Source organism: Vigna unguiculata, chromosome 3 (genome assembly GCF_004118075.2).
Source record: "Vigna unguiculata cultivar IT97K-499-35 chromosome 3, ASM411807v1, whole genome shotgun sequence".
Taxonomy (NCBI): Eukaryota; Viridiplantae; Streptophyta; class Magnoliopsida; order Fabales; family Fabaceae; genus Vigna; species Vigna unguiculata.
In genome coordinates, this window is record NC_040281.1 from 36747180 (window position 1) to 36756877 (window position 9698).

General features: G+C 28.6%; 1 protein-coding gene across 1 annotated transcript; it reads left to right on the forward strand.

Moving 5' to 3' along the window:
* The first annotated feature begins 4839 nt into the window (after positions 1-4839).
* On the forward strand, positions 4840-9412 carry LOC114177120 (protein STRICTOSIDINE SYNTHASE-LIKE 10-like). The gene is made up of 3 exons (XM_028062371.1): positions 4840-5174; positions 8315-8584; positions 8670-9412. The coding sequence occupies exons 1-3, from the start codon at positions 4915-4917 to the stop codon at positions 9190-9192; spliced, it is 1053 nt and encodes a 350-aa protein (XP_027918172.1). The 5' UTR covers positions 4840-4914; the 3' UTR covers positions 9193-9412.
* The last annotated feature ends 286 nt before the right edge of the window (positions 9413-9698 follow it).

Here is a 9698-nt window from a genome sequence, read left to right on the forward strand (position 1 = left end):
TTTTTAAAAGGGTTAAGTATGTTTTTAGTCCCTGAACTTTGACCCAAAATTGGAATTCGTCCCTAGTCAAAACTTTGATAAATTTTGGTCCCTAAACTTTATAAATAGATAAATCCTTTTAACCCAATTTTGTTAACTCTTTTTTAGGTTTTGAACGCATTTCTTAGTAAATATTGGAGTTGTTTACGCTGTTTGACACATTCTCAACTCAATATTTATTGAGAAATGCATTCGAAACCTAAAAAAAATTAACAAAATTGGGTTAAAAGAACTATATTAATTCATTTCTAAAATTTAGGGATCAAAATTTATCAAAATTTTGACGAGGGACAAATTTCAATTTTGAGTTAAAGTTCAAAAACTAAAAAATACTTAACCCTTTTTAAAATAACACAAACTTTATATCCATTTATATCAAAAAGTACAAATAGCTCTAAATATAGAAGCATTCATCTCCACACAAAAAAGACATCATTTTCCACGAAGCTTCTAACTGTCACCGAAATCATCCTTAAATAACAAAGCACTTCCTCCCACCTAATTTATTTTCCTAGTCATTACAATGGTCCAAACAGATTTTAGAACATTACTGCCACCAAAACTATGCAGATATTTTTTCCCCTATCATAATGCAGTAACCATTATTTAATACGATCAATAGGATATTTATTTCATTTCTAAAATACTAAAAAAAAAATGGAATCTTCTATAAGTTTACTAAATTAGTTACTTTATTAATGATTAATAACGGTAAAAAGTGGAAGGGTACGTAGTGAAGAATCAATAAAAAAAATAGGCTTTCCCCTTCAAGACCTCGTGTTCTGACAGTTTGAGAAAAGGCAGAATATATATAACATTAATACATTATTATGCATTTCCACTTACAGGTTGGACAACACTGAACCCAATTCGGTGAATGATAATGACATTATCAAAACTTAAATGAAAATACACACCTTTTCTTTCTTTTTTTTAAATTTTAAATTTTAAATTTTAAATTTTAAAAGAAATTGCAAATGAATATATTTTAAAATACAATATCATATAAATATTGTATAAATGTTAAATAAACAGTTACACATAATTGAATCCCAACCATTATCTTTGTTTCAATGTGATTCCTTTAATATTGGAATAATTTCTTATATTGGAATAATTTCTTATATTCTTTGACGGAAGTTATTGGAAAGATTAAAAATTAAAATATCGGAGATTTTATCATAACTAAAGATAAAGTTTGTTTGTAGTACATAATTTCACTTTATAATTATATTTAGTTATATTTAAAGTTCACTTTTTCAAATAATATTATATTTATCTTAATTCCATTTTAACGAGGTTTTGTTTGCGGGATCTATTGTGTTTCTTGTTATCAGTTATGAGACCACCTATTAATGTCTAGATTTATTCTTGATATGAATATGTTTTGATGTGAAGATGATGTATCAGAGATCCCACATCAAAATCAAGATAATGTGAGTTTATAATTTATAATATATGAATGGGTGCAAACTTTACTTTAGAGTTCAATTTTATAGAGTTTAGTTAAATTTAAAGTTTTATTCTTAAGTTAAAAAGTTGTGAAATAAACTAATATAAGAAACCAATATACCACCTTTAATCCAAAATTATAAAGCAATATATTATGGATCCTTGAAATTGTTGCTTCTTGGAGGATATAAAACTATCATACAAGAGTAGGTTAAACTAACATTATGCAATCATCTCAGAAGGGAGAATAATGATTGTTGGGTATGGGTAGACAAGAATTCACATACCTTTACTGTTAGTTCAGCCTATAGAAAATTGTTAGACGTCACTATCTTTGAAGAAACATTAGAGTTTGATAAATTTTGAAAAGTCAAGGCCCTTGCTTCCGCTCAACATTTTGCCTAGAAAGTTCTTTTGAACAAAGTCGCTACAAAAGATAATTTGGGTAGAAGGGGAATAAATATAACTGATAATTTATGCAATATGTGTAGGTTAGTTGATGAATCCAGCAGTCATTTATTTTTTACTTGTGATGTGACCATGGAGTGTAGAACATGTGCAACAAATGGGTGGATGTTAGCAATGTCAATCATTTCATGCCAATACAACACTTTAATCATTTTTATCTTTTTGGTATAGATGGTAAACAAAATAATGCATGGAAATGTATGTGGATGACAATAGTTTGGGTTATCTAGAAACAAAGAAATAACATTATTTGTAGTGGTGGAACGATCGACAATATAGAAATGTTCACTGTTGCACAATTGAAAACATGGGGATGGATAAGTACTAAATTTCCAAAAGCAGAATTTTCTTATTCTGATTGGTGTCTTAATCCTTTATCATGCCTAAAATCTATAAGATAACATGGGATTATCACGACCGTAGGCATGAAAAGTATTATTAGATTCTTTGGTATAATATATGAATGGTTCTATATTTCCACTCTACCTATCAGTATCAAAACTTTTGCTCACTAAAAATTTTTTGCTATAATTTTGTGTTTCCTTTCGAGGTAAAACTGATAGCTGAGCAGTGCAATGAGCATATAAAGAAATACAGATTAAAGACATTGGTAATTGGCTGTGGTGGACATTATCTAAAGAGGAATGTTGATAGACCAATGCATACATAAACACATATGAGAACTAAAACATATTTGCAGACACCTGTTGACAGAACACGATGCAAAGCATAATTAGGCAGATTATTTTGTGGGAGTTCGCTGTCAAAACATGATACAGTACATCGGCCATACTACAATTGCTATATATGGTGTTTGATTTACAATTGGACTGTCCTGATGGATACAAGTTAGGATTTTTTTGACTTATAAATGCACAAATCATTTTGTATTGTAGGTACACTATATTATGAAAAACTTTTTATAGTTGTATAAAGGTTGGAGCACCCCTAGTGTTCTAAAAAAATAAAGAATATATATATATATATATATATATATATATATATATATATATATATATATATATATATATATATATATATTATATATATATATATATATATATATATATATATATATATATATATATATATATATATATATATATACACACACACTTGCTGATAAAAAAAAAATGCAATCATATTTTGGTAATTTGATGAAGAGAACTAATGAAATTTTCCTAACATCAATTTTAGAACATCAATTTTACACTGAAGTCATTTATACTCAATAAAATGTGTAAAAAATTAGTTTGTTACAACGTGTTAAATAAGATCTATAATAAAGGGAGTAATTTGTTATGCAAATAAGATATGTTAGTTAATAAGTTTAACCTTATACTAATATTTGTAGGTTAATAATAATAATAATAATATTAATAATTATAATAATAATAATAATAATAATAATAATAATAATAATAATGTTGATAAGATGTCTGCTAAGTTTATATATTTAACTATATATAATGTTGATTATTATATATTTAATTGAATAATTAGTTTATTAGTGTATCTCATGATTTTCACGTGATCATATTTTAATCAGACAATAAATAATTTGATAGTACCATGAGTAAAGAAAACAAGTAAATATTTTATAATGGTTTTATTTTATTATTTGTGTTAATAGTTGAATTTTAAATTTAATTATCGATAAAGGATAGTTATTAGTATTTTGATAATGAGAATTGAATTCATAATTTCTTTTACTTTTTTTTTTCAAATTTATCAAACTAATCTTATAACTTTCAAATATTAATAAGAAGAATTAAACTCATATTTTTTTTTTTCTAACTTTAACATTAAATAACCTTATATCTAATTCTTATAAGGTGTTATCTCTGGTTAATGTTGGATTTCACTAGAATTACTGAATATAAACAGGTATAGAACCCATAAACTAATGTTGAAAGATAATGTTTGATTAGACTTATCTAAAGACTTTTCTTGATGTTGTCCAACAGCAAAATTAAGCTCAGTTTGACATAATTGAACCCAATTCGGTTGATTAATAAATAATGCATTCCCACTTACAGGTTGGACAACACTCAACCCAATTCGGTGAATCATAATCACTTTGGATAACTATGCATTCTTCTCGTACTCCTTTTTATGTTTCCATATTCTTTTAAGGAAAATTATTTTTGACATTTTTTTTTTGAAATATTTGACAAAATTTTTATAAATAGAATTAAAATAGATTAAATTTTTATTTTTAACTAAAATAAAATAATAAAATAGTACCCTTTTTTACCTAAATAGAAAGTTTATAAAACAAAAATTTTGTTAACCTATCATTTTTCTATTTATAATATTATCAAAATTTTATTTAAAAACACACCTTTTTTTTTAAATATTAAATTTTAAAAGAAATTACAATTGGATAGATTTTAAAATAGAATATTGAATAAATGTGAAACAAAGATTTAAAAAAAAAGAAGTTTCGTACATATAATTGAAGTTTTATGACACTTATAATCTCAACAAATATTTTTGCTCTAACCGCGATTCCTTTCTACACTGGAATATCTTTATATATCCCCACTAATAAGTAATAAATACTAACATCCATAGTAATAGCAGAAACTAAAACGAACCGAGGCTATTACTACCTAAAAAAAGAAAACCAACCTGCATATCGACATTTGATTTATCTTTTTGGAAAAAGAAAGTTCTAACCTCATCCTCCATTAATCTTCATCCAAATAGAATTGAATTTTGGAGACAGAAAGAGAGAGGACAAAGTCAAATGACACTGAAATATGGCGCCAACCAACTGGCTATAGTTAATGTTGATTTTGACCTAACATAATGTTCCAGGATGTCCAGGTACGATACTATATATATATATATATGTGTGTGTGCCTGCATTGTAATTGTAATATACACACAACCCTCCAATTAATTATTCATGTGAAGTACAGCCTCTGCAAGTTTTTCCTCACATTTACAATGAATCTATCTACTCTTCCCTTACTTCTATTCCTCTTCCACCTCACTACTCATTTTGTTTCTCATGAAGCTGCTTCCGTTCTAGATGGCCTCAAATCCTATTCCCAGTTTAATCTTCCTCACTCAGTTTTTGGTTCTGAAAGTGTAGCCTTCGATTGCCATGGTATAGGACCATATGTTGGAGTTTCTGATGGCAGAATCCTCAAGTGGCATGCCACAAATAAACAGTGGATTGACTTTGCAGTTACCTCTCCACACAGGTATATCTATATCTATATATATATATATATATATATATATATATAAACTATATATAATCAGTGTTCTAATCTGTATGCAACTTGCATCTGCGTGAACCCTACTACTGTTGAACTATAATATTAATCAAGGAAAAAAAAAACAAACACTGTGTTGTGCCGTGTGTTGTCAACAATATTATTCCTTAGGACCGGTCCCCGCCCTTAAGAATGTTATGTTGGAAGAGCGAAGGAACTGTCTTGTCTCCAACCTGAGACCAATGAGGGTGCTGCTATGTTCAAACCGAAGACCAGGGTTCAGTTTCAGACACATTTATCTTGGTTCTCATAATATAACTCTTGATCATTCGTTTTTTTTCTTTTCTGTGGTACTCACACACACCCTCTTTCTTTTTCTTGATTTGGACCACAACTCAACCTTTTCTCAACAGAATTTCATAAGCCAATTTGATCATAGGATTAGATCAGTTTGATTTGAACATGTCCTGAGAAAAACATGAGCACTGTTAGAAAACTGAGTGGTCACTAGCTGGTCCAGATAGTTAAGAAAATTGATAGAGTATTGTATAGTATTAGTCAAAAACAGGGTGTGGAAAATGAATTTGAATTTGTTAACTTAAAAAAGTTAATTTTTATTTTTCTTTTAAATAAAAATATTATATAGAGTGTCAGAGCTACTCTATTATATAAAGAGTCGAGAACCGTTAGTTCAGCATATAAATTGTTGTTAATATTTAACTATTTATTTTAAAATTTTATCTTGTAAAATGTGTAGCACAATCCTTATAAGTTTGCAAACTAAACTTACTTCAATTCTAGTTTATGTGATATATTATTCAATATAATATATAATGTTATACACTATCATCAATCTACAATAACTATTTCATAATTTTATATTAGATTATTGCTTGATATATTATATATAATAGAGTAAATTATAATAACAAAATTTGAATTTTTGTTGAATTTATTTTAATATTTTTCACTTTTTTACCTTTACGCTATCTTCCCTGCATTATGTGAAAAGCATAACACGGTGTGTGCTCATGGTTGCTATAAATAATAGACATGATCTAACACGAATATGTTTTTGTCGGTTTTGAATATAATTTACTTGGAGGGAGTATTATTTTATTTTATATAACAATGATGTTCTTGTCTGAGAATCCAAAAATGTGTAATCCTACACTTTAAGAGGTGTCAATAAAAGCAGGTATTTATAACAAGTACAGTGATATTATAGTAAAAATTAGGGCAGATTTGAAATATAAAAAAAAAAAAAACAGTTAGGAAGGTGTATAAGAAGAAACAAGAATTCCTCCGAAGATAAAGATTTTGTGTTGGTGTTAAAGTTTAGAGTTAGATATTGTTGTTTTTGTATGAAAGGGGCAAGTTGATGTGGAAGCCAGGCTGTTTAGGGTTTAGTTTTTGTTGTTGATAGTTATCCATCGTTTTCAGTTTTAGACAATTATACAAATGCTCATTTATTAGGAATTGACATACCAATTTCACCCTTCAGTGCTCCTTTTAATTATTGCTCTGCCTTCTGCCTCACCCTCTCTTAACCCCACTCATAAATGAATCACTCTGTCAATTTCTTTAGTCCATATTAATTAAATTCAAATATCCTAAAATTAATTATTTCTCAACAAAAAAAAAAAAAACTTGAAAAATGCCACTCTCTATGCAAACTTACTTCTTTACTACAACCACAAAATACTTGTTTAACTTAGGGTTTATGTGAGCTTGTTAAATGTTATTTTTTTGGGTAATGTGATACAACTGTAATGTGTTCAACCACTGGTATATAGATATGAGACCGGTTCTGTGATATAATGGTACAGTACTAGATTGTTGTTTAGAAAATTAATAATGGGTTATTTGAATTAATGAAGTGTCCTGTTTAATTGATGTTATTTATGAAGATATGATAAAATATAAGGGTAGATAAGAATATAGTTAAGAAAATAAGATAAAAAAATGATTTTATGAATTTTTCAGTGAGTTTTGATAATTATAATAATGATGACTATAATATCTATGTTGATAGTTATAATAGTAATAGTAGTTATTATGATAATGATGGTGGAAAAATATTAATAATAATTATAATAAACATAGTTATACGAAATAACAGTTCTCGAAGAAATAATTATAGTAATAATAATAATAATACTACTATTATAATAATAATAATAATAATAATAATAATAATAATAATAGTAGTATTATGAATATGAATCTTGTTTATTGATGATATATATAGTGGAATAGTGATGAGAATCATGGTGGGTAATCACCGCCAAAAATGATGATAGTAACAAATGTGAATAACAAAAATGTGCACATTATATTGATTAGTCAAAAAACCATATTAAAGAAAATAAGAGTTTTCTTTTTATGTAAACAGTGAATCAAATGTGATCAAGTCAATAGTTTCAGTATTTTGTCAAATACACATAGTTATGAAGGATTTTCTATCCATCTAAGAGTTATCTAGAGAGCATACGATCCATTTGCATATATATATATATATATATATATATATATATATATATATATATATATATATATATATATATATCGACCTCTAATTAAAATTTGCAATTAGATTATTTATTATCTCTGTTTTTTTTTCTAATTCCACAACAAATAATTAAGAATAGAATAAAAATATTTAATATTCATTGATATTGAGAACAGTACAGCATCAAACAAAAAGGAGGAAGACCATGAATACTTACTTCAATAAACTATTTTAAAATAAAAGACAGAAAAAATTTAACGAATTAAAATAAAAATTCTGTCTACTTTTTATTTAATATATTTAATTGGTTGAATGGGGCCATCCAGGTTATATAATAGACTAAACATTAACCCACCTTTTCGAAAATTTATTTCATGCGATGGCTCACAAATAGACTATACATTTTTTATTATTTAAAAACTTAAAAAAATATTTATATCTTATTGCTTAACTAATAACTCTCTCATCTGATTTTATAATTCATAATATAGTATTACATTTGTACACCTTTTACCAAAGAAAACTATAGTTGGCAACAAGGTTGTTCTTTCTATTTTGTAGCAGTTTAGGTAAAATTCTTAGTGTTTTTCTGACTTGTGATTCGATTATGCAGGGACAAGAAAGTGTGTGATGGGTTAACAGACGAAAGCATGGAATCAATGTGTGGAAGACCCTTGGGTCTGAAATTCAACAGTGTGACTTGTGATCTGTACATTGCAGATGCATACTTCGGGCTTCTAATGGTAGGACCAGGTGGTGGAGTGGCTAAGCAGTTAGCCACTTCTGCAGAAGGGGTTCCGTTTAGGTTTACAAATGCCTTGGACATTCACCCCAAAACCGGTGAAGTTTACTTCACAGATAGCAGCATCCTATTCCAGAGAAGGTAAATTCTCAACTCATGTTACCTTGTTAAAAATTCGAATGCTTTGTGAGTGATTATAGTGTTGTGGTTTGTGTGAACGAAAAAGGGTTTACATGTCGATAATTCTGAGCGGGGACAGAACAGGAAGGTTGCTGAAATACGTGCCCAGTAGCGGAAGAGTGTATGTATTGGTGAAAGGTTTGGCATTCCCCAACGGTGTGGCGCTGAGCAGGGACAACTCCTTCATTCTGGTGGCGGAATCAACCACTTTCAAGATCTTGAAAATGGCGCTTAGCGACGGCGGCGGCGGCAACAACATTGAAACTTTTGCGCAGGTTCCGCGTTCCCCAGATAACATAAAGAGGAACGCAAAAGGGGAATTCTGGGTGGCACTTAACAGTGGGAGGGGAAGGATCAATGGTTTGGAAGAGGGAACGGAAGTTGAAACGACAGTTCCGTGGACGACAGATCCTGTGGCGATTAAATTTGACGGAGAGGGGAATGTGGTTGAGGTGTTGGATGGAAGATATGGACAACAGCTTAACTCCGTTAGTGAAGTGGAAGAACATGATGGAACTTTGTGGATAGGTTCTGCAGTGCAACCTTACGTTGCTGTCATCAAACCCTAGTTTTTCTATCTGCTTCTGTTTTCTTTCTTTGTTTTTTATTTTATTTTATATCAAAATCAAAACTCCATTTGTTTGTGTATGTTTTCCGATGTATAATGAAATTCTCAGTAATGAGTACTTTCCCACCCAAACTCCTACGATTCCGCTCCAACGAAGTTCACCGTAGAGATCTTTCCACCTATAAAAAGACAGAACATTCATTTCACAACTACTACTGTATTTTTATTTTTTTTTGTAACTTAAAATATTAATAATATATATTATTCTATTGTTAAAATGAATTGTAAAGAAAATAGTGTTTATGTTGAAGGAGGTTTCACAATCACTCGAGGATGTAGAAAGAAAAAGAAAGATTCTCACTTGCAAATATGTTCTTTAGGTGAGTTTTAGTCTTCTCTCGTACGCTTCCAAGTGAAGGACGATCTCTTCTTACTTTTGCAAACATTTAAACAAAGAAAAGAAGAAAAAACTATCAAACAAAACGTAAATAAGTTTAAAAACTTATA

What these genes read in the sequence shown, in the direction of transcription:
- LOC114177120 (XM_028062371.1), top strand. Translation starts at nt 4,915, where the DNA reads ATGAATCTATCTACTCTTCCCTTACTTCTATTCCTCTTCCACCTCACT. An exon ending in GCAGTTACCTCTCCACACAG is followed by an intron (nt 5,175 to 8,314) that starts GTATATCTATAT and finishes TCGATTATGCAG; the next exon opens with GGACAAGAAAGTGTGTGATG. An exon ending in AGCATCCTATTCCAGAGAAG is followed by an intron (nt 8,585 to 8,669) that starts GTAAATTCTCAA and finishes TGAACGAAAAAG; the next exon opens with GGTTTACATGTCGATAATTC.